This window comes from Cuculus canorus, chromosome 2 (assembly GCF_017976375.1).
Source record: "Cuculus canorus isolate bCucCan1 chromosome 2, bCucCan1.pri, whole genome shotgun sequence".
Lineage (NCBI taxonomy): Eukaryota > Metazoa > Chordata > Aves > Cuculiformes > Cuculidae > Cuculus > Cuculus canorus.
The window spans coordinates 161,035,838-161,062,117 of record NC_071402.1 but is presented as its reverse complement, the minus strand read 5'-3'; the positions used below and the strand labels follow the sequence as shown (position 1 = coordinate 161,062,117).

General features: G+C 52.0%; 2 protein-coding genes across 2 annotated transcripts; both read left to right on the top strand.

Annotated features, from left to right (window-relative positions):
- The first annotated feature begins 2,288 nt into the window (after positions 1–2,288).
- Positions 2,289–6,461, top strand: LOC128851445 (uncharacterized). Its single transcript, XM_054060442.1, has 6 exons — positions 2,289–2,890; positions 3,073–3,094; positions 3,498–3,613; positions 4,221–4,253; positions 5,073–5,435; positions 5,778–6,461. Exons 1-5 carry the CDS (start codon positions 2,332–2,334, stop codon positions 5,216–5,218), a joined length of 876 nt encoding a protein of 291 aa, XP_053916417.1. The 5' UTR covers positions 2,289–2,331; the 3' UTR covers positions 5,219–5,435; positions 5,778–6,461.
- Positions 6,462–8,854: 2,393 nt separating this feature from the next.
- On the top strand, positions 8,855–26,088 carry CDC25A (cell division cycle 25A). The gene is made up of 16 exons (XM_054060441.1): positions 8,855–9,017; positions 12,209–12,291; positions 14,687–14,741; positions 15,454–15,486; positions 15,632–15,668; positions 16,459–16,560; positions 17,333–17,446; positions 19,008–19,106; positions 19,618–19,692; positions 20,311–20,463; positions 20,774–20,866; positions 21,207–21,269; positions 22,170–22,268; positions 23,369–23,499; positions 23,866–23,977; positions 25,692–26,088. The coding sequence occupies exons 1-16, from the start codon at positions 8,875–8,877 to the stop codon at positions 25,830–25,832; spliced, it is 1,533 nt and encodes a 510-aa protein (XP_053916416.1). The 5' UTR covers positions 8,855–8,874; the 3' UTR covers positions 25,833–26,088.
- The last annotated feature ends 192 nt before the right edge of the window (positions 26,089–26,280 follow it).

Below are 26,280 nucleotides of genomic sequence, written 5' to 3'. Positions count from 1 at the left end.
AGGTTGGGGTCCCCTCTGGGCACAGGTCGGGGTCCCACCTGGGCAGGGGTCGGGGTCCCACTGAGCACAGGGTGGGGTACCCACAAGGCAGGGGTCAGTGTCCCACCTGGGTACAGGTTGAGGTCCCACCTGGGCAGGGCCTGGGGTCCCCTCCGGGCACAAGTTGGGGTCCCACTGGGCAGGGGCTGGGGTCCCCTCTGGGCACAGGTCAGGGTCCCACCTGGGCAGGGGTTGGGGTCCCACTGGGCACAGGTGTGGGTCCCATCTGGTCAGAGGCACAGGGTCCTCCAGGTATGGGCTGAGGTCCCCTCCAGGAACAGGTCAGAGTCCCTCCCAGGCAGGGGCTGGGGTCCCATCTGGGCAGGGGTTGGGGTTCCTCCGGGCAGGGGCTGAGGTCCCATCTGGACAGGGATCGGGGTCCCTTCTGGGCAGGGATCGGGGTTCCTCCTGGCAGGGATTGGGGTTCCTCCGGGCAGGGGCTGAGGTCCCTTCTGGGCAGGGATCGGGGTCCCATCTGGGCAGGATTGGGGTTCCTCTGGGCAGGGGTCCCATCTGGGCAGGGGTGGGGTGTCCTTCAGGAGTCCCCTCTGGGACATGGCCGGGGATCCCTCTAGACATGGATCTGGGTCTCCACTGGGCACAGATTGAGGTCCTGCCTGGGAATGGATTTGGGTCCCACCTGGGCAGGGGTTTGGATTCCATCTGGGCAGGGGTGGGGGGGTCACCCAGGTATGGGCTGGGGTCCCCTCCCTATTCCTGCCAAAGTCCCCTCCCGGCATGGATTTGGATCCCATCTGGGCACAGGTCAATGTCCCGTCTGGGCAGGGGGTCCTCCAGGTATGGGCTGGGGTCCCCTCCAGGAACTCTGGGCAGGGGCTGAGGTCCTGGGGAAGAGGCCCAGGGTCTCCTCCATTCATCAACTGGGGTCCCCTTGGAGCAGAGGTCTGGAGCCCCATCCAGCCATGGATTTGGGTCCCCATCCAGCTGCTGGCGGGTGTCCCTGCTTGACCATGGTCTGAAGCCCCCATCTGGCTTTGGGTTGGGGTCCTGTACCCCCCACCCCCTCACCCCATTGGGGCTGCTGGTTCTCCTACAGCTCCCACCACCTCCTCCTGACCCCTCTGGAGCACAGGTCCCCCTCGCTGCTCACCCTTTGGTGGCCCCACAAGGTCCCCATCGCCCTGTACGGGGCTGGAGCTGCAACTGCAGGAGATGTGGGCTCTCCTTGACGTGTAAGCTGGGGTCACCCCACCAGGACCCCACTCTGCCACAAAAGGACAGCTTGGAGGAGCCCGAGGCTCATTTTAACGCTCCAGCCAATTTCTGGGATGCGGTGCTGCTGTTGCTGCAAACCTCTTCTCTGCAAATCCAACACTTCCGACACCAAAAGTTGGTTTTCCTGGTTAAAAAAAAAGGAAACCACATGCAAACTTCAGGGTTTCCACACGAAGCTGATCCAGAAGTGCCACTGGCTCCCAGCTCATCCCTTTTGTCCTCTCCCTGCAGAGCAGGGTTGTCCCCTGAAGGGCTCCTTGGTGACATCATCTACTGAAGATAACCCCAGGATCACCAAATAGCCCTTTTTTTTGCCTTCTAGGAGACTCTCCAGAGCAACTTGGCTTTGCTACAAAAAAAGAAAGAGGAATTTAAGCCAGAAGGAGAGGAGGAGAGTGGTGGCCTGCTGGTACGTGTTTCCCTCTGTGCCCTCTTTCCTGCTTCTCTCATCTTCGTGGGCGCATCCCATCTTTCATAGAATCATAGAATCACTTGGTTGGAGAAGACTTTTGAGATCATCAAGTCCAACCATACCTGTCCACTACTAAACCACATCTCTAAGTACTTTGTCTGCCCATCTCTTAAAGCTCTCCGGGGATGGGGACTCCACCACCTCCCTGGGCAGCCTCTGCCAGTCCCTGAGAACCCTTTCCGTGAAGAAATTTTTCCGAATGTCTAATTTGAACCTGCCCTGGTGCAGCTCGAGGCCACTTCCTCTGGTCCTATCGCCTGTCACGTGGGAGAAGAGACCACCACCCACCTCACCACAACGTCCTTTCAAACAGCTGTAGACAGCCATGAGGTCTCCCCTCAGCCTCCTCTTCTCCAGGATAAACACCCCCAGGTCCCTCAGATGTTTCTCCTAATCCTTTGTTCTCCAGCCCCTTCCTCAGCTTCGTTCCCTTCTCTGGACACTCTCCAGCTCCTCAAAGTCTTTCTTGGAGTAAGGGGCCCAAAACTGAACCAGGATTCAAGATGTGGCCTCACCAGCGCTGAGTCCAGAGGGACAATCCCTTCCCTGCTCCTGTGGCCACCCCAGGGCTGATCCAAGCCAGGATGCTGGTGGCCTTCTTGGCCACCTGGGCCACTGCTGGCTCATGTTCAGCCACTGTCATCCAACACCCCCAGGTCCTCCTCTGCCAGGCAGCTTTCCAGACTCATGTGTATTTATCTCCTTTTCCATATCAACACTATTTTCTCTCCCCCTCTCTGTCCTTCCAGTACCTCCTTCTTCCGTTCAGACTCTGCGATCATCTTGGGTCCATCACCATCCAGTCTTCCCACCCCCAAAACTCTTCTCATATTCCCCATGATCCATGTCCCCCTCTCCACAGCATTGGGTCCCCGTACCTGTGCAGAGGCTCCTGGAGGACGGGGTGTCTTGGGGACCTCGGTGTGGGTGTCTTGCAGAGGATGGTGGCCTCGGAGCAGCAGAGGTTGCAGAATGCCTTCAAGGAGCTGCAGGAGGGCATCCTGCTGGCCCAAGGACATGAGAAGCTCACCAAGGAGCGTGGTGAATACACCTCCAGTGTTTCGGAGAGGAAATCGCTGCTGGATACACTGATAGTGGAGATAGAGAAGAAATGGGACCAGGCGGTCTTTGAATTCCTTGTGGTGAGTCTGCATGGTCCATGTAGACACTGTGACCACGTGGTGAGGCTGGGAACACCTCCTACATCCCAGTCCTTGGGAACCAAGAGCAATGCCAGCCAGGCTGCGACACCGTGGTTGGACTCTGGAGCCCTGCGGTCCTTCTCGGCAGTGCCAGAGATGACCCTTTGTTTTCTCTCTTCCAAGATGTTGGCCAAACCCTGAGCGGGTAGGAAAGAGGCTCAGTGTTGCTGTCTTCCTTGTAGATCTTTTGGGTGGAGCTTTGGAAACGCAGCAGTTGGAAGGGAGGTGGCTTTTCCTTGATGAATATTTGGGATTTGTGGTGGTTCTAAACCAGGTTTTAGTGGTTCTGGACCAGGTTTTGGTGGTTCTGAACCAGATTTTGGTGGTTCTGAACCAGGTTTTGGTGGTTCTGGACCAGGTTTTGGTGGTTCTGAACCAGGTTTTAGTGGTTCTGAACCAGGTTGACGTAGTTCTGAGGTGGTTGCATCCCTGTTACAGACAGGGTTCCCATGCCAATAGCTGGGACAAAGCTCCTCCAAGTCTCTCCCACGTCTCCCTCCTGGCCCTGGGTGCCGGCTGACCCCTCGCCGTGTCGTTTCCCTCCTCAGGTGTGAGGCAGCGAAGGTCCTGAACCCAAAGCCAGTTTCTCTGGAGCAGCAGAAGACCATTAAGAGCCTCTCTGAGATGAACTGGTGGGTCATGGTCGAGATGGCCATCTTCAAAGGTAAAGCTGCTTTACAAGGGCTCAGACTTTTCCCCGGGGGGTGTAGTGGTAGAACAAGGGGGGATGGCTTTAAATTAGAAGGAAGATTTAGATTGGACATTAGGAAGAAGTTCTTCACGGTGAGGGTGGAGACGCCCTGGCCCAGGTTGCCCAGAGAAGTGGTGGCTGCCCCATCCCTGGAGGTGTTGAAGGCCAGGTTGGATGGGGCTTGGAGACCCTGATCCAGTGGGAGGTGTCCCTGAGCATGGCATGGGGTGGGACTGGGTGGGCTTTGAGGTCCCTTCCGACTCAAACCATCTATGATTCTGTGCAGTACACGATGTCTTGCTGTGTCACCAGTGTCCAGGCTGGTGTGCTGCTGCCCTGGGACATTGGGTGCTATTGTCCCCATGCTATGCTTCCCTTGGGCTTGGCCGCACCTGGAGCTCCTCAGCACCCACAAATTCTGCCTGGGGCTGGGGAGCAGAACACAGACCCATCTCTGAGACGGGATTTGCTGGAGACCACAGTTGGGGCTCCACATCTGGCTCACTGTCCTCCTCACTGGGGAGGTGAAAAGAGGCCACGAGAGGAGAGAAACTCATGCATCTTCCTTTCCTTTCTCTAGAGAACCTGCTGAGTGTGACGGACAAAGAGAGGGGTGAGTTTCCGGAGCTGATGGGAACAAATGAGAGAGAAAATCACAATGAGTTACCCAACATCCTTGAGACAGAGAGGGCTCCCACCACAGTGTGGCCAGCAGGGTGAGGGAGGGGATTCTGCCCATCTAATCATCACCTGGGAGACCTCATCTGGAGGATTGGGGCCAGTTCTGGAATCCTCACCAGAAGAAGGAGATGGAGCTGTTAGAACGGGTCCAGAGGAGGCTCCAAGGATGCTGCGAGGGCTGGAGCACCTCCCATCCCAGGACAAGCTGAGAGAGTTGGGGTTGTTCAGGAGAAGAGAAGGCTCCCAGGAGACCTTAGAGAGACCTTCCAGTACCTGAAGGAGCTCCAAGAAAGCTGGAGAGGGGCTGTTCCCAAAGGCGTGTGGGGATGGGACGAGGGGCAATGGGGATAAACTGGAGAGGGGCAGAGTTAGACTGGACATAAGGATGAATTTCTTCCCAATGAGGGTGGGGAGGCACTGGCCCAGGTTGCCCAGGGAAGCTGTGGCTGCCCCATCCCTGGAGGTGTTGAAGGCCACGTTGGATGGGGTTTGGGCAGCCTGAGCCAGTGGGAGGTGTCTCTGCCCATAGAAAGGGGTTGGAATTAGATGCTCTTTAAGGTCCCTTCCAACCCAAATTATTCAATGATTCTATGATCTAAACTCAGAGTTTGCCTTTGTTTGGACTAGACCTGCTGTAAAAATCCGGGTCTATCCCCATGCCCAGCTCGACGACACCAAACGAGGGCCAGGACAGTGTGAGGTCCTCAATTTCCCTTCTCTCTTTCTCTGCAGTGTTTAAAACTGGGAGTAGTTCAGCACCTTGAGTTGGCTTTTGAGCGCAGATCAACAATATCTTTGCAGATGCTCGTGGTCCAGGCGATGCTGGTGGCACCGCAGAGCTTGGAGCTGGCTGGAGCTCTTGCTGTCCAGGCTCTGCCCTCTCAGTTTTCAGCATGAGGGATGGCTGTGCCTCAGTTTCCCCCAGACTGTGGTCCCCTCTTTGAGCCAGACCTTGGAGGAACGGGTTTAGCAGAGGCTGTGAGGTGGTGGCACTGCGTGGTGACATCTCTGTGACCCTGTGGGACAGCCGCGGGATGGCAGCAGAACATCCAGCATGCAGCTCCAGCTCTGAGCTTGCCTGGCTGAGCAGGATTAAGAGCTGATTTTCCTCTTGGTGAGCACTTGTCGCTGGAGCAAGGACTGGTCTGGCACCGAAGCAGTGCTTCCTCGTGCTCTGGGGTTATATTCCTCCCCAACACAACCCTGGCTGCAGCCCCATCATGCTTAGACGGGATGAGCAAAGCAGCTTTAGCAAAGCCCACCACCATCCTGGCTCAATCCTGCTCCACTCATGGGTCCCAGTGAAGGATCCGGGGGGCTTGTGGGTGTGCGCTTGCCAAGTACGAGGGTCCTCTGGGCTCACGGGATGCATCGCAGCCCCACGGAAGAGGAGGAAGAGGTGCTGGTTGGCTCCTCAGCGGAGGAGCCAACTCTGTTTCTCTCTGTCGTGTGTTAGTGAAGGTGAGGCTGAACCCAGAGACGGCAAACGCACAACTCATCCTCTTGGAGGACCTCAGAACTGTGCAGAACCTCAGAACTTGGGATACAGAGAGCGAAACATCTCCGACAACCCCAAGAGATTCATGGGCAGCAGCAGCATCATGGGCTCCCAGGGCTTCTCCGCTGGGAGCTGGAGGTAGGAGCTGGGCACGAGTGGGGGTTACCGTGGAGTCCCGTGGAAAGGAAGGACTTGATTGCCACATCCATGAGCAAGATCTGGGCCCTGCATCTGGACTGGAAGGGCCAGTACACAACATTCCACATGCGTCCGGTCCTGCTGGCACTGAAGGAAGGGCTCCAGGGAATCAGGGTCCACCTAGACTATGAAGGAGACCAAGTGACCTTCTAAAACGTGGAGAACATGGTCTTCCAGTTCAGCATCTCCTTCACCAAGAAAGTCTTCCCATACTTTTGGATCCAGTCGTATGAAACCCACATCCAGCTGTGCGCCTGAGCAGGTCGGACACCTTCTGGTCCTCTGCCCCGTGCCCTTGGCTAGCTGAAGAGGCAACTCATTCCCTTGGGACAACACAACATCGCGTTGCAAGCTCACAGCAGCTCTACCTGGGCTGCATCTGCTCTTCATGTTGCTGTATCTCCTCCTGCCAAGTCCTTTGGGGCATTAAAGATGTGTTTTCTTGCCTGGGGGTATCTGCATGCTGGTATCCTTGGTCTAATCTCAGAGTGATGATGTCCCACCACTCCCCGTGGGCACTGGGGACACAAAGAAGCAGAAGAGAGGCAGGGGAGATGCTCTGCTGGTCTTTGGCCACGCTGCGTGGCTTGCTTTGGCTCGGTGTGGTGTGCTGGGGCGTAGGCAGCGTGTGGATACCATCACCCTACACCCAAGAGCTTGGGCTGGAGCCACTGAGCTGCTTGTAGTGGTGGCAACTGCTCGCCTAAAACTATGGCTTGAAAGGAGAACGTTCAGGGTGAACATTGTTGACCAAAGAGATGGGATGAATCATCGTTTTTAGGTGATGTAGAGTTTAAAGGAGGTGACCCAGTGTTTCACTGTTCTCGTGGTGAAAAATCTTCTTCTGGAAACCAATTGGAATCTCCCCAGGAGCAACGATCTCCCCGGAGAAATGGTGGATTCTTCTGCACTGGACACTTCTAAGGCTCAAGTTGACAGGGCCATCTCATTCAAACTATAGATCACCTAAAAAGGTTGGACAAGATGACCCTTGCAGTCCCTTCTGACCTGGAATCCTATGATTTTCTGAGGATTTATAGAATCATCTTAGATTCATGGAATGGATTGGGTTGGAAGGGACTTGAAGAATCATCCAGTTCCTGCCATGGGCAAGGACATCTCCCACTGGATGAGGTTGCTCCAAGCCCCATCCAACCTGACCTTGAACACCTCCAGGGATGGGATCTGGGGGTTCTGGTTGATGGCAAATTAGAATCATGGAACTGTGGAATGGTTTAGATTGGAAAGGTATCCACAAATTCTCTGGGCAACCTCACTACCCTCACAGTGAAACATTTATTCTTGATATCTCATCTCAGTCTCTCCTCCCATCTTATCCCTTGGGAAAAGAGACCAACACCCGCCTCACCACGACCTTTCCAGGAGCTGCAGAGAGGGATGAGGTCTTCCCTAAGCCTCCTCTTCTCCAGGCTATGCAGCCCCAAGTGCTGTCACTCCAAGCCTTTGGGAACAGCCCCTCTCCAGCTTTCTTGGAGCCCCTTCAGGTACTGGAAGGTCGCTCAGAGCCTTCTCTTCTCCAGGCTGAACAACCCCAACTCTCTCAGCCTGGCCTCATAGCAGAGGTTCTTCAGCCCTTGGATCATCCTTGGAGCCTCCTCTGGACCCGTTCCAACAGCTCCATCTCCTTCTTCTGGTGAGGATTCCAGAACTGGCCCCGATCCTCCAGATGAGGTCTCCCAGGAGAGGAGCAGAGGGACAGAATCCCCTCCGTCCCTGCTGGCCACGCTGCTCTGGATGCAGCCCAGGACACGGGTGGTTTCTGGGCTGGAAGCACACGTCGCCGGCTCATGTGGAGCTTCTCCTCCCCAGCATCCCAAGTCCTTCTCCTCAGCGCTGCCCTCAATCCCATCATCCCCCATCACGTACTGAAAACCATAGATTGCCCCAACCCAGGGGTAGGACGTTGCCCTTGGCCTTGTTGACCCTCATGAGGTTCTCCCAGCCCCACTTCTCCAGCCTGTCCAGGTCCCTCTGGATGACATCCCATCCTTCCACTGTGGCATCTGCCCCACTCAGTTTTGTGTCATCTCCCAACTTGTTGAGGGTGCCCTCGATCTCGCTGTCAATATCGTTGATGACGATATTAAACAGCTCTGGTCCTCTTACGGACCCCTGAGGGACACCACTCGTCCCGGATCTCCATCTGCACTTCAAGCCATTGACCACTACTCTTTGAATACGACCATCCAACCAGTTTCTTATCCACTGAACCATCCACCCATCAAATGCATCTCTCTCCAGTTTAGGGAGAAGGGTGTTGGGAGGGACCGTGTCAAAGGCTTTACAGTATCATAGAATCACCAGGCTGGAAAAGACCTCTTAGATCATCGAGTCCAACCAGAAGAAGTCCAGGTAGATCCCATCCGTCTTTTTACCCGTGTCCACTGCTGCGTTTTCCCTATCAGAGAATGCCACTAAGTTGGTCATACAGGATTTGCCCTTGGTGAAACCACTTTCCCTATGGCTGCTACGGGGGACTACATTTCCCAGCATGCAGCACCGAGGGGCGCAACGGCGTTGCATGCTGGGAAATGTAGTCTCCGCGTAGCTGGCGCGTGATCTATGGCGCCCCTCCGCATTGCATGCTGGGAAATATAGTCCTCGCATGCCACCGGCTTTATGCGTGGCGCCCCTGCGCATTGCATGCTGGGAAATGCAGTCCCCTTGCCATTCACGCTTCTCATTGGGCGACAGCCACGTCGCTTCCCCGAGGTGGGCGGGGCTTTAGGCTGGCTTAGCCAATACGAGGGCGGAGCCTCGAGGAACCGCGCTCTGATTGGCTGTGAGGGAGCTTTGGCGCCAGGTTCGGAGCGGGAGGAGGAAGAAGCTCAGCGCCATGGATCCCGCGCCGGGCGGTTCCTATCGCCGCCGGCTCTTGCTCCTCTCGCCGGCTTCTCCCGCTGTCGTTAAAGCTCTTTTTCCCGAGGACCTCTCGCCGGTCTCCGACCTCCGACTCACCATGGAGCAGCTGGGACGCGGGTGAGGAACGCAGCCCCCCCACCCCAACGCCGCCATGCGGGGCCTCCAGGGCGTCTTCACCCCCATCCTGCGCTCAGAGCGAGGCTGAGGGGGCGCTGCTCTTCCTTTCTGTTCTTCTCTTTCCCTCTTCGAAAACTTCTACCTCATCTCTCACCCCCTCAAGATCTTCTTCCACTTCCCCCCAAGATCATCTTCTTCCACCTCCACCCCAGGGTCTTCTTTGACCTCGTTTCCCCCCCCCCCCCCCAAGATCGTCTTTGACCTCGTCTCCCCCCCCCCCCCCCCCCGAAATCGTCTTCGACCTATTCTGCCCCTCAAGATCCTCTTCGACCTCTTCCCCCCCTCAAGATTGTCTTCGACCTCGTCTCCCCCCCCCCCCAAGATCGTCTTCGACCTCGTCTCCCCCCTCCTTCCAAGATCGGCTTCGACCGTGTCTCCCTACCCCCAAGATTATCTTTGACCTCTTCTCCCCCCGGCCTCCCACCCCCAAGATCTTCTACCTCTTCCCTCCCCGCTTCTACCTCTTCCCTCCCTTCCTGCCTCCTCCTCCTCCACCAAGATCTTCTCCTACCTCTGCTCTTCCCCACCTGCAAGACCTTCAGGACCTTATCTCTCCCCCCCCAAAAAATGGGGACACTTGGATCTCTTCTCCTCCCTCTCCACTGTCTGAATCAAAGCCTCGAAGAATTCATCCCCCATTTCCTCCTTCCAAACTTTCCCCCCTTAAAACTAAGGCCTCGAGGTCCTCTTCTCCTAACCCTCCTCCCAAAAATGAGGTTCCAGGAGCAATTTCTCCCCCAAAAATGAGACCCTGAGCAGTTCTTCCTATACCAACCCTCCCACTCTTGCAAACCCGAGGCCTCCACATCTCCTTTACATTCCCCCCCTCCTCTTTCCTGGTGCCTCCACCCCTGCAGAGCTCTCCTCCCCTGTCCTGCTGCTCCTCCCCTCCTCCTTCCACCCAATATCCTCATTCTTCTTAGGAAGCCCTAGGACTGGGCCACCCCCTGCTCTCCTGCTCACATGTGGTGGTGGATCCTTCTCTGTGGGCCATCTTTCTACCATGAGCCACCATCTTCTTCTGCTCTGAGTGTCCACTCTGCTCCACAGCCCTTCCCTCTGCTTGGCTCCAGCGTTGGGGGCTTTCTCCTCTTGCGTGGATCAACGTTGGTACCTTTGTGTCCATCCTTCCTGCCTTCTAGGCCGTTACTAGCATCATCTCAGCTCTTTCTGGGACTCTCCTGTGACCCAACTTCTTTAACCCTCACCTGGCTCCCACCCACCTGTCCTCGCTTTGCCGTTTCACATGTGGGAAGTGCTGTGGTCTCTTCTTCTCCACTCTGTGGCCACACAGCTGCTTGATCCAAGTTTTTGCTCCCAGTCTCTAACTCCTCTAATCCCATTATCCCTACGGTAACCACCACAGGTAGACGGGGAGATGAGGTGCTTAGAGATATGGTTTAGTGGTGGTTAGGCATGGTTGGACACCATGATCTCAAAGGTCTTTTCCAACCAAATGGTTCTATGATAGAGTTGGCTCCTGTTTTGTCCTGGTTCTCCTGGCATTTGTCCTTCGTTTGCTGCTTTAATATCATTCTCAGTTTTGTAGTTGCTCACCTTCCCTATGATCCTTCCCTCCTTCGGATTCCTGGGATTCTTGTAGAAGATTCGCACCAGTCCTCAACTTTATTCCAACCTTTGAGTTCCATAGAATGGTTTGGGTTGGAGAGGACCTTTAAAGCCATCCAATTCCAACCTCTGGCCATGGGCAGAGACACCTCCCACTGGATCAGGTTGCTCTAATCCAGCCTGACCTTCAACACCTCCAGGGATGGGGCAGCCACAGCTTCTCTGGGCAACCTGGGCCAGTGTCTCCACAACTTCATCATGAATTTCTTCTTCCTAATGTCTGATCTCAATCTCCCCTCTTTCAGCTTCAAAGCATTTCCCCTCATCTTATCCCTGCAATCCCTGACCAAGAGCCCCATCCCAGCTTTCCTTTAGGCATGGCTGCCTCATCCCTGGAGGTGTTGAAGGCCAGGTTGGATGAGGCTTAAAGCAACCTAATACAGTGGGGAAGGTGTCCCTGCCCATAGCTGGGAGGTTGGATCTGTGTGAGCTTTAAGGTCCCTTCCAACACAAATTATTCCCTGATTCTATGATTTATGAAGGCATGAGCTCAGGACAGGCTCTAAAATACCATTTCAAACGCCTCTCATGGTTAGTGTGTCACGAAGGAGAGTTTGGTAGCTTGTTGCGAGGTGACCAGAAAGGCAGCCAGGACTATTATTGCCTTCAATTATAGAATCAGAGAATAGTTTGGGTTGGGAGGGACCTTACAGATCAGCCAGTTCCGACCCCCTGCCATGGGCAGGGACACCTCCCACTGGCTCAGGCTGCCCAAGGCCCATCCAATGTGGCCTTCAACACCTCCAGGGATGGGGCAGCCACAGCTTCCCTGGGAAACCTGTGCCAGGGCCTCACCACCCTCATCGTGAAGAAATTCCTCCTTATGTCCAGTCTAATTCTGCCCCTCTCCAGTTTATCCTTGTTCCCCCTCGTCCTATCTCCACACGCCTTTGGGAACGGTCCCTCGTCAACTTTCTCCAGGTACCGGAAGGTCGCTCTAAGGTCTCCTCGGAGCCTTCTCTTCTCCAGGCTGAACAATCCCAACTCTCTCAGTCTCAGCCTGTCCTCGGATGGGAGATGCTCCAGCCCTCGCATCATCCTCGGAGCCCCCAGTGATGTTCTCCTCTTCTCTGTTTTGGAAACATAACTTCTAGTATCATCAGCACTGCTCTGAATCCTGACTTCTGATATCATCAGCGTTGCGTGTGCAGGTTTAAAGAGCAGAAACTGTGCTCCCCACCGATGTCAGATCTGAGCGTACCTGTCAGCGAGATGATCTGGTGGTGGTGTCCACGTGCTCATCTCCACACAGAGCGCAAGAGACCACAGTCTACTGGGCTACCACACTGTAATCCTTTCCGGTGGCTGATAACTGTTTCATGTTATGATTATCTGTGCTGTATATTATATCCCTGCTCATGGCAGAGGGTTGGAACTGAATGATCTTTTAAGGTCCCTTCCAACCCAAACTATTCTATGTCTATATTTTTATTCACGGTCTCCCATGTTGTATTTCTTGCTTTGATGAGAGCTTAAAATAAATACCTGTGTTCCTTTTACAGTCATGAAAACGCTGAGCAAGATCCAGGAAACAGGAATGCGAGTGGTTTACAAAGAACGGTGTCGTCGGAATCGACAGACTCAGGTACGGCTTTCTCGATGCATAAATAACAAGCAAGAAATTAAAAGCATTACATCTTCACGTGGTTTCCACTGCAGGCATCTCCCAGGGTTCAGACCGAGAACCAAAGCTGCCTTCCTGCAGTCTCTGTGGCCTCTTCTCCTCCTTAGGCTCTCAGAAGGAGCGAGACATCGCTCAGCAAGCTTCTGCAGTTCGTGGTTTGGGCTGTGGGTGGGATTTTCGCTTTAATTGTCCTTGAATAAGTTAGCAGCAGAGCCAACATGGAGGAAAAACTGGTTCTGCTCCCACAGGGGACTCCGAAGTGATGGCCTTTGCCTTTGTCCTTTGGGTGCCTGCTGGGACGTGGCTGCTGACATGTCGCGCTTTGTGCTCGGGTGTTCCCTTCCAACCCAAAGCATTCTATGATTCTACAATATTTATCACTGCTGTTTTCTGATTGCCCCGATGTTCTGCTCTGCGCTGGGTAGCAGGTCAGCCCCTTATCGTGAGTTTGTCAACCTCTCTTGCAGCAGAGATGGGGAAAATCGGGAGATAGCGTTTCATTCTTCATCACGAGGATCCTTTGCATATCTGCATTTGTCTCTGGACAGGGCTGATGCGGGTTTCTGCCCTTTGGTGGGTGATAACTTTGATGAAAGGAAGCTCTTACCCTGTGTTTTCTCTCTTCAAACCCAAACAGTGCTAACCTGCTCTGCACGCTCCAATCGAGGCAGCTGAGCAGGGTTGGTCTGGTGCTTTGGGAGTGTTTTGTGGCTTTTTGTTAAGACGAGCTGATTGTTTATCTGAAACACGGGGAGCTGTGTCCTAGGACTGATGCTTGCTCAGATTTAGAAGGATTTTAGCAATGAAAATGAAATTAGCTATTACCCCACGACTTAGCAACCTGCTCCAGTGGCAGATGTCCCTGCCCATGGCGGGGGGGTTGGAACTGGATGGGCTTTAAGATCCCTTCCAACCCAAACCATTCTATGATTCCATGACTTGTAGGATCAGGGAGGGTTCTGATACTTCATTGGTCCAGCCCAGTGATGAAAATTGGTGTCTCCACCTGAATCCACGCATCAGTCCACCTGTACACGGTCCTTTCAGCTTTAAAGGAACTTTATGAACTGGTAGAACTCCACAGAGAGGGATAGAATAACCCAGCTTGCTAAATCGCTGCTCTCTTGGCTCTTTTCTTTTTTCCTGTCTCCAAAACAAGTCTGAAGTGCTTACAAAACACTTGTGGTTAGGCTTTCTGCTGCTCCCAGACCGCTACCTGTCATGTTAGTCAAATTAATTCTCTGCGGTTGTTTAGATCACAGTCACTCAAGTAGCAACAAGTCTCCTCGTGCTGGTACGGAGCGTATTGCAGCGAGCTGTTGGCATGTCACTAGGCCTTGTAATACAGGACCTCTGTGAGGATCTGTGTTTAATTTGGCTTCATATTTCACTGTACTTAAATGCTGTGTGGCTGCAGTGTTTCGCCTGATTTGCGCCGATGAAGCGCTCACTGTCCTTTCCAACGTGCCAGCATGTGTTAAGAGAGGCCTTTTGACTCCTCTTTTTGGAATGAGCCCCAAATCTCTTCCTATAGAATAGAATTGCAGAATCATTGAGGTTGGAAAAGACCTCTAAGATTGAGTCCAACCATCAGCTCGACACCACCCTGTCTGCTAAACCGTGTCCTAAAGCGCCACGGCCACACGCTCTTTGAACCCCTCCCTGGATGGAGATTCCACCAGTGCCTGGGCAGCCTCTGCCAGTGCTTCAACATTCTTTCAGTATAGAAACTTCCCCTAATATCCAATCTAATCCTCCTCTGGCACTGCTTGAGGCCATTTCCTCTCGTCCTATCCCTTATTCCTAGGGAGAAGAGACCCACCTCGTCACAACCTCCTTTCCAGGAGCTACAGAGAGCGATGAGGTCTCTTCTCAGCCTCCTCTTCTCCAGGCTAAGCAGCCCCATGTCCCTCAGCTTGTCCCAGAATCTCGGTGCTCCAGACCCTTCTCCAGCTCCCTTCTATGCAGAGCTGCAACTAAAAACATGCCTTAAAACCCCTTAAAGACTAAGATATTTGTTAGGATTTCTTTGTGGGAGAATAAGCCAGGAGTATTCCCTGTTCTGTGGTCGCGCTCTGCTTTATGGGATGTTCTAGGTGGGGTCGGGGTGCTTTTTTAAGTCACTCTTTTTCCCCAGCAATCACTAACACCTGATTATGGATGGTAAAACCCCGATAGCATAAAGTATCCGTAACCATTGTTTATTTCTCCATGGAGATCAGACTGTAGATTGGATTTTCTACATAGTTTCCTGCCAAAGCTTGAGCTCTTTGAGAAGAAATCCGGCAATGTCCAATGCTTGACGTTTCCCGGGTATTAAGCTACTGCTCAGTAGGAAACACTCTCTCCTCTGCAGGCTGTGCTCTGGATTCACCTGGCCCTGCGACCCCACACGACACCATGGAGGACACGTATGTAACCATATGCTAAGCCTGACTTCTGGCATTTCACATCACACCGGTAACGACCGTGGGTTAACGAGAAGCCTGACGTGGCTTTCCGTTTGCTGGCATGGCTGGAGTGGGCTCCTCTCTTCCAATCTCGTGTGTGCTGTTGTGCTTCACGGCCGAGATGCCAAGCTTTATCTTGTCTGTGTCCTGGGGTGCTCAGCATAGCTGAGTTAATGTTTGGCACCCGCCAGGCTGTTTGAGTGTGACACCGGCAGCTTCACAGGGTCTGAGGCTGCACCGCTTCGCATGCGAGGTGCAGTTTTCACTCTGTGCTTTTATGCTTTTAGGAGCTTTAACTGCTGTGAGTTTCTCTTGGCTTGGAGTTTGCTACTTGCAATTAGATTGGTGTTTCTTTCCGCATCTTCTAGCCCTAGGGGTGAGGGAGAGATGCCCTTGGACTCGGATTTGCTGAGCCTCTCTTCCTTTAACCTAGCGTCTTGTCTAAACAGTGCGGAAAAGAACTTGAGGAAGGGAGGGGTGGAAGGAGTCGACCTGCTGTCTCAAAAACCATAGTGGGATAAGCTCGCTATAAATAACTTTGGAGAAAGACAAAGCGTTGGCCGAGAAGCACGTTGGCTTCTGCTTAGCACAGCACGGTATGACTTCAATACAGGATTGATTTTCTGCCTTTTGCCTTTTGGCGCTCACCACGGGGCATCTTTCTTGCTTCTAGGTTTGAGAAAGCAATTGAATCCAGCAGGCTGAAGTAAGTAGACTTCGGGTTTAACGTCTTTGTCGGTGATTGTTGTTGCTCATGGAGTTTTATAGAGGGGCAAAAAAGGGCGTTTTACTCGCGTTAATGTCTTTTAAAACAAAACCCTGACATAAATCTTTGTTGTCTTTTATTGCAGTGTTCGCATGCCTTTCAGAAGAATCCAGTCACTGCCGGTAAGTGAAGGTGGTGTTGCTCTTGTATAGAATCATAGAATAGCTTGGCTTGGAAGGGATCATCTGATTCCAACCCCCTGTCATGGGCAGGGACACCTCCCACTGGATCAGGTGCCCAAGGCCCATCCAACCTGGCCTTGAATGGGGATGGGGCAGCCACAACTTCCCTGGGCAACCTGTTCCAGGGCCTCACCAACCTCATCGTGAAAAAATTCCTCCTTATGTCCAGCCTAAATCTGCCCCTCTCCAGTTTATACCCGTTACCCCTTGTCCTATCACTCCAAGCCTTTGTAAAGAGTTTCTTCCAGCTTTCTTGTAGCCCCTTCAGGTACTGGAAGGTCGCTCTAAGGTCTCCTCGGAGCCTTCTCTTCTCCAGGCTGAACAACCCCAACTCTCTCAGCCTGTCCTCATAGGGAAGGTGCTCCAACCCTCGGATTATCCTTGTAGCCCTCTCTTGGACATATAAACTTCTAAGAATTCAGCATGTTAAATGTCTTGGGTTGGATACGTTCCATAACAGGCTAATTTTCTGGCTTTACTTAGAACTGTCAAAGTTACGGCTTGAAAACACAAAATCGCATTCAAGTTGGCATGGAATCCCAGCGATGAATGCTGCAGAGGCATTTTGTCGCTGTACCAACGTGTCAGCGTAAATGACTCCTGCACGTAGTTTCCTCCAACTTGTAGTCAGAGACCTTGCAGTCTTGATTGATCCCCGTTTCGCTTAAAACGTTGTGCAAAAGCTACATTACACGATACTGAATTTGGGCTTTCTGTGTGAACGTTGTAGCAAAGCCTCCTGGGATGCAGTCCTGCTCTGAAGAGAAGCCATTCCGACTCTCTGGATAGTGACGCGTTTCAACTGTTGGAACAAGAGGACAATAAGGAGAACGTAAGTGTTGCTTCTCGCTGCTTGTGATGATCGGCTGTAAGAGGTGGTCCCAAGGAAGCGGAATGAGCACAGCCTTTCGGCAGGGGGTGGTGAAAAGGCAGCTTTTACTCTCTGCCAGGCTGTAGTTCAGACGCGACAAAGCTTTGCCTCACTTATCTGAGGGGAACTCGCAGGGAAGTGCGACAGCATTGGTTACAGCGACTGCAAACTGGCTATAGGTTAATAAAAATTGGGAAGATTTGATTGTGCAGCTCTGCTTCCATGCAAAGAATCTGACTTTTAGCCTGTGGCAAAGGGAAATGTACCCATCCTGCCAGCTTGAACCAGCTACGAGAGGTGTCTGCCTCGAGATAGATAGGTCACCTCATCTCTGCGCCGCTGACGTGGGGAGCTCTGTCTGCTCGCAGCACAAACGTCCTTTTTCCTACTTGGTCTGAAAGGCTTTGCTGCTGAAAATCCCATCGGCAGGACTCCAGCAGGTCTCCTTGAGAGACAGCCTGGGCTGCCCTTAAAAGTGCTTTCTTTTGCGGATAAAAGAAACAGAAAAGCCTTAAGCCTGTAGGTGCTATCAAGAGGTTTAGAGCAGGATTTTGTTAAATAAATCACTACTGAACATCTTTAATTTGAAAACATTCCGCTTTGTAATATTCCTCTTGGAATGTGAAAAAACCTGACGTTTTTGGATTTAAAAAACTCAACAAGGTAAAAAGATCCCGGTGACTTACACAGTTGAATTTTGGTGAAATAATCACCTCGCTCCTCTCTCATTCAGGAATCGTTTGAGTTTAAGAAGCCAACCAAACCAGCTTCTCGTTGTTCCATGCACGTCCATTCCCGTGATGGAAAAGGTGTTCCTGGGCCAAGGCAGAATTCATCTCCTGTGCAGGTAGTGATGTTCTTTATTTTTCTCACCTAATCCTCCACGTACTACTGTTTGGAAGGATGAAAAATTGCATAAGGGTGCTAAGACACTGCTGTTAATTACCTTTATTTATGTGCCAGATAGAAAAACTTGTCTGTGTGGCAGATGAAAGAACTCTTCTCACATTCAGGTTGTGAGATGGTCAGAAGTTTGGGTTGTTCCGTGGTCTGTGAAAGATTAATAACTGCAGAGGTGTGGTGGTGCTGCCAGAAAGTCAAGGGAGCGAGGATATCGATGTGGAATAGAGGAATTTGGGTTGTAAGTGTTTCCTCTATCCGTAAAGTAGATATTTATATTGAGGCAGATGCATCTGGAACAATGAAGCCAACTGAATCTGATGCTTAGATACGACGTGCAGGAGAAAATAATACCTTATTATAATACCTTATCTTGTCTTCACTCTTTGAGCCTTGTAGGCCTTCATCTCGCGTAGCACTCTTGATCTTAAGCCTTTCAGCTGCAGAGATTGTGTTCATTCTTGTTCCTGTTAAAACCACCCGTTTCTCTCATTGGCAACTCTGCCGGACAGCTTTTTCCAAAGAGGGCTAACGAGGCTAACGAAGTACCCTGGTATTGTAGGGATCTGAGAGGAGTATTGGGATCTCAGTTTGGATTTTGCTTGAGTTGTTGTCTTCAAGGTGGTAGAAGAACCACTGTGATTTTGGTAGTGCAGTGAGAGGTGATAATGGCGTCTCTGAGGTGACAACAGTGTCCCTGGGCTGACAGCATCGTCCCTGGGGTGACAGCATCCTGCAGTACATAGAATCATAGCGTAGTTTGGGTTGGAAGGGATCTTAAAGATCATCCGGTTCCAACCCCCTGCCATGGGCAGGGACACCTCCCACTGGATCAGGGGCTCCAAGGCCCATCCAACGTGGCCTTCAACATCTCCAGGGATGGGGCAGCCACAGCTTCTCTGCGCAACCTGGGCCAGGGCCTCCCCACCCTCATGGGGAAGGAATTCCTCCTTATGTCCAGTCTAAATCTGCCCCTCTCCAGTTTATCCCCATTGCCCCTCATCCTATCACTCCAAACCTTTGTGAACAGTCCCTCTCCAGCTTTCTTGGAGCCCCTTCAGGTACTGGAAGGTCACTCTAAGGTCCCTTGGGAGGGTTCTCTTCTCCAGGCTGAACAACCCCAACTCTCTCAGCCTGTCCTTGGACGGGAGGTTCTCCAGCCCTTGCATCATCCTTGGAGCCTCCTCTGAACCCGTTCCAACAGCTCCATCTCCTTCTTCTGTTGAGGATTCCAGAACTGGCCCCAATTCTCCAGCTGAGGTCTCCCAAGAGAGGAGCAGAGGGGCAGAATCCCCTCCTTCCTTGCTGGCCACGCTGCTCTGGATGCAGCCCAGGACACGGGTGGTCTCTGGGCTGTGAGCGCGCGTTGCCAGCTCGTGTTGAGCTTCTCCCCCTCAGCACCCCAAATCCTTCTCCTCAGGGCAGCGAAATTTTTTTCTAAGGCAAAGTACAGAGAGGTAACGTCCATGAAACTGACTGTCTTGTCTCTGTTTCCCACTGATGAACAGAACTACAGGCCGGCTTTCCTGCAGCGTTCTTCTCTGACTTCCTCTGAGAGCGATGATGATGATGGGTTCCTAGAGCTGCTAGATGATCAAGATTTGAAGGTATGTATGAAGGAAACAAAGCAGACGTCTCAAAATCATCTCTAATGTTGGTAATCTGCCAACTATACATGTCCGTAGTGCTTGTGTACTCGAACAGGAGTCAGTGGAGTAGGTCAGAACGCAAAGTGCTGGGTCCTGGGATCCTTGATGGGTATAAATTGGAGGGGGGCTGATTTAGACTGGACATAACGAGGAATTTCTTCCCCACGAGAGTGGTGAGGCACTGGCCCAGGTTGCCCAGAGAAATTGTGGCTGCTGCATCCCTGGAGGTGTTGAAGGCCACGTTGGATGGGCCTTGGGCAGCCTGAGCCAGTGGGAGGTGTCCCTGCCCATGGCAGGGGGTTGGAACTGGATGGGCTTTGAGGTCCCTTCCAACCCAAACCGTTCTGTGATTCTATGAAATTCCAGCCAAATTCAGCTGGAATATTTGCCCCAGCTCTATAGAAGCTGTAGATATTTTCCTGTTCTACCCACACTGAAAGAGATGAGAATGAGCTCTCTTTTTACTCAGAATGATGAAGAGATGCCGTCTGATGTGGCGAGCCTCTGGACTGCACCGCTAGTCATGAGGAAAGCGGACAATCGGGTAAGTGTTCTGGCAGACCACAACAGAACAGAGATGGGGATTTCATTCTGGCGGCCATTTTCCCTCTCTGCTCCTTTAGCCCTAATAACAACAGCAACCCGAGATAGGGCATAACCGCCCTTCTGCATTCTGTTATCTCCAAAGCCTGTTTACCTGCAGGACTCTCAGAGTGGAACAATGCTCACTGTGTGCCTTTATAGGCATTAACTTTCTTTTAACTTCATTAATGCAATAAGATCTTGACTTCCTTTATCAAATGCTTGTGGCCATATCTTGAAGACAGCCCACACACTTACCTGGAATGCCTTTATCACGATAACAGACAGCAAAGGAGTTCAGACTCCAGCAAAAACCTCCTTAATCTGTTGATAGGTCGTCTGCTAATTGGTATAAAGCACTCTGTTAGCACATCACGTTGCTTATGGTGCTCTAAGCTCACCCAGCAAGAAACAAGTGTCACTGGAATATGGATACGGGATCTTAGGTGACCCTGCTGACGTTCTCTTGTCTCTGGGCAGTGGCAGCATCTTAAAGAAGGCAAAATCCGTAATAACCTGAATGCCTGAGGACTGCTCAGATTCTACTCTAACAGCTCTGACCTCCTTTCTTCCCTCGTAGGCCAAACGATGCCGGTTGTTTGGCTCTTCGTCTCTGCCTAGTGGTGTAGGAAGAACCACCCAGAAAAGGATGGAGAGATCCCACGAAGAGAATTCTCCAGGGAAAAGCAAGAAGAGGAAAAGCTTGCCTGGAACACACTCTGAAGACTCAACGGTAGGTGGCTTGGCATCCGGTTTTGTAATGGAGAATTAATTAGGAGGGGCTCTGATATGGGTGTGCGGATCGTGCAGGTTAACAAGGAAGCTTTTCCAGGTGAACTGACCTAGCAGAACCGCAAACTAGGGATAAGGGGAGCTGGTGCAGTAGGTGCATACTCGTGAGCCTGAGTTTTACCTCAGTCCAAAGGGGAAGGAGGATTTCCTAAACTATGAGGCAGAATTTGGGGCTGTAGAGTGAATTCTGTTATGCGAAAGGATCTCTGCTGTCAGTGCTTGGCATTGATCTCTAACCTGTGTTCCTCTAGAGTCTGAAAATGGTAAAGACACAATCGTCTACAGCGGAGATCGAGAGCATGTTGGACAGTGACCAGAGAGACCTTATTGGTGACTTCTCAAAGGTAATTCAAGTGCTTCAATGGTCACGTCTTAATTCAAGGGTTTTAGTGGCCTCTCTTGGTGGAGACGTCTCGAACCAGCTCCGATAAAGCCCTTCCCTTCCATAACAGCTCATACTCATGTTACCAAGAGAGGCTGTGGGTGAGAAGGGTACTTTTGTAGCTTAGACATAAAGCGATTCTACAAAATCCCTTCAGTTTAGGACCCAGTACTAAAATTCTGTCCCTGAATTTTGGAGTTCTTCGTTTTAACTTGAGCTTTGCTGAACAACAAAGTACCTGTGTTACAAAATTAAACTCCTGGATGCTGTGCTATCGCCTGTGTGACCTGTCTGTTTTCCAGGTTTATTTATTCCACACTGTTGCTGGGAAACACCAAGATTTAAAATACATCGACTCGGAAATGGTATGTGCTCCAGGGACAGGGAGGAAAATTCTTTACTGGAGTGAGGGGAAACAATAGAGGGGTCTGAACAGGCTGGATCTGATGGGATGAGGTTCAACAAGGCCAAGTGCTGAGTCCCTCTCTTGGGTTACAACAACCTCTTGCAGCTCCAGGCCTGAGGAAGAGCGGCTGGAAAGCTGCCTGGAGGAGAAAGAGCTGGGGGTGTTGGTTGAGAGTAGCTGAACATGAGCCAGCAGTGGCCCAGGTGGCCAAGAAGGCCACCACCACCATCCTGGCTTGGATCAGCCCTGGGGTGGCCACAGGAGCAGGGAACGGATTGTCCACCTGCACTTGGCACTGGTGAGGCCACACCTTGAATCCTGGGGTCAGTTTTGACCCCTCACTCCAAGGAAGACCGTGAGGGGCTGTAGCGTGTCCGGAGAAGGGAACGGAGCTGGGGAAGGGGCTGGAGAACAAGGACTAGGAGAAACATCTGAGGGAGCTGGGGCTGTTTAGCCTGGAGAAGAGGAGGCTGAGGTGAAACCTCATGGCTCTCTGCAGCTCCTGGAAAGGAGATTGTGGTGAGGTGGGTGCTGGGCTCTTCTCCCACAAAATGAGGGATAGGAGGAGAGGAAATGGCCTCAAGTTGCACCAGGGGAGGTTTAGATTGAATATTAGGAAACATTCCTTCACTGAAAGGGTTGTGAAGCCCTAGAAAAGGTTGCCCAGGGCAGTGGTGGAGTCTCCATCCCTGGAGGTATTTAGAAGACTGATAGATGAGGTGCTCAGAGATCTGGTTTAGTAGTGAACATGGACAGTTGGACTCGATGACCTCAAAGGTCTTTTCCAATCGCACGATTGTGTGATTCTCTGAACACAAAACCATCTTGAAAGAACTGATCTCCTGGATATTTCTTTCAGATTGTATCTGTGCTGACGGGGAAGTTTGCAAGCTTCATTGAGGAATGCGTGATCATTGATTGTAGATATCCGTACGAGTATGAAGGAGGACACATCAAGGTATGTCGATCCCGTAAGAACAATGTAGAGTTATCTGAAGGTGCAAGCTGGATCACTCAGCACCACGCGGAGCTGCTCTTTATCCTTTGCATCCACAGGCGATGTGGATATGTTTACAGTCGAGATGCCCAAGTGCCCCCCCTTGGGGTTTGGGATCCTGTTTTGCCTACGCGCGGTGTGAATTGCAGGACACTGAGCTCACACTTGGTTCAGAAAGTGACTTCTCCCCTCAAAGAAGGGAACATTCTGCTTTTCTTAAGCATTAAAAGTGACCTGCATGGCAAGCATGGGAATGATTCCAGAAGAGGATGTGAGGACAGGCTGAGACAGTTGGGGTTGTTGGACCTGGAGAAGAGAAGGCTCCGAGGAGACCTTATAGTGACCTTCCATTACCTGAAGGGCCTACAAGAAAGACTCCTCCTTTTTACAGAGGCATGGAGTGATAGGACGAGGGGCAATGCCTTTGAATTGAAGAGGGGACGACTTAGACTAGGCACAAGGGGGAATTTCTTCACCACGAGCGTGGTGAGGCCCTGGCCCGGGTTGCCCAGAGAAGCTGTGGCTGCCCCATCCCTGGAGGTGTTGAAGGCCACGTTGGATGGGCTTTGGGCACCTGATCCAGTGGGAGGTGTCCCTGCCCACGGCAGGGGGTTGGAACTGGCTGATCTTTAAGGTCCCTTCCAACCCAAACTATTCTCTGATTCTATCCTATGCTCGGTGTCCAGCACCCTGGATCTGGGGAAGCTAAAATTACAGTATTAAACTTCATTTAAACCACAGAGCAAGTGGCTGTGCAAAACATAATTGATGTTGAATTGCACTGCTTGAGCAAGCAGGCTGGTCCTCTTGGATACTTGGAGAAGGAAAGGGAATTCACACAAGCCACAGCCTAGGACTGCCGAAATGGTCATCTGAAAGACATTCTGTTCACACACAGTCAGCGTTAGACCACCTGTGGTGTTCTCCTTAGGTTTGAACCCATGTTGTCTTTGTCTGGAGGGAGCTCAGAACTCCTGTAGGAGAGTAAGAGGAGGAAAAGGTTTGCGAGGAAGCGGGATGAGTTTATCACTCACCCAGTGTCCGTGACTCTGCCTTTACAGGGTGCTGTAAACCTGCACATGGAGGAGGACGTGGAAAACTTCTTGCTTAAGAAGCCAATCCAGCCGACGGAGAACAAACGAGTGATAGTAGTGTTCCACTGCGAGTTTTCTTCGGAGCGGGGTCCTCGGATGTGAGTTACCCCACATACCCTTCATTAAGACCTTAGTGGAGAGCAACCTTTTGGGATGGCACCAGCTGAGGCGGGTGCTCTGCTTCGTACGCAGTTTATTGGGAGTAGAAGTTGGTTGTGGCCTCCAGCAGGGATGTGATGCAGCCCATGGCCATGTCAAACATGGGCTGGCACACTCGGATTCTCAGAGGTGGAAAACAAAACCCACTTATCCACAGCTTTGCAGCCAGTGTGACTTCTCTGCCTTCTCCTGATGGGCGGTGACTTGCTTCTGTAATCTAAGGAATGGGAATTTTCAGCTGAGCACTGTTTTAATGTGTTATTAATTAATTGAGAGATGTAATGGAGGATCTTTCCCTGCTACAGGTGCCGGTTTGTGAGAGAGCGGGACAGGCTTGGTAACGAATACCCCAACCTCCACTACCCAGAGCTGTATGTCCTGAAAGGGGGTTACAAGGACTTCTTCTCACGATGCCGTGTGAGTAACCTTTTAAATTCATCTCTCTCCCACTCCCAAGAGAAGAAACAATAGGTAAATGATACGCAGTTATTCCTACTCGAGCAGACTTCTCTTCGGAGTAGGTGGTTTTGGCTGGGGTGGCTTTTCCTGCTCTGTTTCATGGTGCCCACTTGTTACTGAGATCAGTTCAAACTTGGCAGCGAGGTTCTCCAAGACTTCAGAGCTGTCTTGCAGCCGTGGCTGAAAGGTTCTTCCCCTTGTATCAAGAGTGAAATGGTTTCTGCCCTCGTGAAACGAGGAGTGCAAGGTGTCATTTGGAGGAGGAATTTAGGATTCCTCGGTCTGTGAGGACTACAAAGGGACACAAAGACAATCCGAGGGCTGGATCTCTGCTGTGAGGACAGGATGAAAGAGTTGGGGTTGTTCAGCCTGGAGAAGAAAAGGCTGTGGTGAGACCTTAGAGCAGCTTCCGGTACTAAAAGGGGGTTTCAGGAAAGCTTGGGAGGGACTTTTTATCAAGGAGTGCAGGGATAGGACATGGGCCAACAGTTTGAAGCTGAAAGAGGGGAGATTGAGATGAGATCTTGGGAAGAAATGTTTTCCTGTGAGAGTGGAGAGGCCCTGGAACAGGTTGCCCAGAGCAGTGGTGGCTGCCTCATCCCTGGAGGTGTTGAAGGGTGTCCTCTCCTGAGGTGGGAGGATCAAGAGCCTCATGGTGGCAGCATGGAACAACCGACGGCAGCCTGCAATGCTCAGGCTCTGGCCTTTGAGCCTCTCTTTAGACAAGGATTTGTCAGCCCTGTGCTATTTCAAGGTGAATACTGGCTGGATTTACTTTGTGCATTGATGGCTGGCGGGAAATTTGGGGTGAGAGCTCTGTATACAGGACTGAAAGTCCTTTGTCAAACAGCTGCCACTTCTGGAGTAGCTGGAATCTCTCACTTGGCTTTGTTCGTGAATGTCTGGTATGCAGCTCCTGCGTGGAGCAGCGGCTCTGGCTGTGTTTATTCTGGTGGAGTTGTTCATGGCTGCTCTCAGGCCCTGTTGGTAAGTCCTGGAGATCGTCCTCCTGGGACACACAAGAAGGAAACCACCTTCTGGGCAACGTGTGCTCGCAGCCATGAAACCAACCGTGTCCTGGGCTGCATCAAAAGTTGCGTGGCCAGCACAGAGGGAGGGCGGCCCCTCTGCTCCGCTCTGATGAGACCTCACTTGCAGCCCTGTGTTCATCTTTAGAGTTTTCAGGAAAGGAAGGACATGGACCTGTTGGAGCGAGGAGGCCATAGAGATGATCTGAGGGCTGGAGCACCTCCTGTATGAGGACAGGCTGAGAGAGTTGGGGTTGTTCAGCCTGGAGAGGAGAAGGCTCCTGAGAAGAGCTTAGAGCAGCTTCCAGTCCTGAAAGGCTCCAGGAAAGCTGAGGAGGGGCCTCTGATCAAGGAATGCAGGGACAGGATGAAGGGCAATGGTTTGAAGCTGAAAGAGGGAGATTGAGATGAGAATTTAGGAAGGAATGTTTTGCTGTGAGGGTGTGGAGGCCCTGGAACATGTTGCCCAGAGAAGCGGTGACTGCCCCATCCCTGGAGGGGTTGAAGACCAGGTTGGATGGAGCTTGGAGCAACCTGAGCCAGTGGGAGGTGTCCCTGCCTGTGTCAGGGGGTTGGAACTGGATGGTCTTTGAGGTGCCTTCCAACCCAAACCACTCCACGATTCTATGTTTCTCTTTCCCCAGAGCTTCTGCGAGCCCCAGGGCTATCGCCCCATGCACCACGAAGACTTCAAAGAAGACTTGAAAAGATTCCGCACCAAAAGCCGCACTTGGGCGGGTGAGAGGAGCAAAAGGGAGATGTACAGTCGCTTGAAGAAGCTCTGAGGGCTGGACTGAAGAAGCAGAAGCTGCCGTTGTGGTGGGCTGCGGCGGGAGGGAGGCGGCACTCTTCCATTCTCGGGGTTCTCGGGTACCGGTTCTCTCCTCGTCTCTGGAGCCGTGGAACTCGTGGCCGCTGGCTGGGGGCTGACTTTTATCAATACTCTTGTTTATGCTGCTTCGTGGAAACGGCTTCTTGTTGTGCGATGCCCGCGAGCTGCCTGGGGAGGGGTGGGTGAGGTGCGGGGCAAGCACTGAGGGTGCTTTTGGGCCTGTTTTTTTTTTTCTTAAATGCTTTATTTTATTTAAATACAGTCAAACGAAGCTAATGCCGCTGCAGCTGAATCGTCTGCATTGTACCTTGTTTCCGCATGCTGCTGGGAAGGGGGTATTTTGATTCTTTTGGGTGTGTTTTGATTCTTTTTTTTTAGGACATTTCTTAGTTTCTTTTTTG

What these genes read in the sequence shown, in the direction of transcription:
- LOC128851445 (XM_054060442.1), top strand. Translation starts at nt 2,332, where the DNA reads ATGCTGGTGGCCTTCTTGGCCACCTGGGCCACTGCTGGCTCATGTTCA. An exon ending in GTTGGCCAAACCCTGAGCGG is followed by an intron (nt 3,095 to 3,497) that starts GTAGGAAAGAGG and finishes TTCCCTCCTCAG; the next exon opens with GTGTGAGGCAGCGAAGGTCC. An exon ending in CGAGATGGCCATCTTCAAAG is followed by an intron (nt 3,614 to 4,220) that starts GTAAAGCTGCTT and finishes TCCTTTCTCTAG; the next exon opens with AGAACCTGCTGAGTGTGACG.
- CDC25A (XM_054060441.1), top strand. Translation starts at nt 8,875, where the DNA reads ATGGATCCCGCGCCGGGCGGTTCCTATCGCCGCCGGCTCTTGCTCCTC. An exon ending in CACGACACCATGGAGGACAC is followed by an intron (nt 14,742 to 15,453) that starts GTATGTAACCAT and finishes TCTTGCTTCTAG; the next exon opens with GTTTGAGAAAGCAATTGAAT. An exon ending in TTATTGGTGACTTCTCAAAG is followed by an intron (nt 20,867 to 21,206) that starts GTAATTCAAGTG and finishes TCTGTTTTCCAG; the next exon opens with GTTTATTTATTCCACACTGT.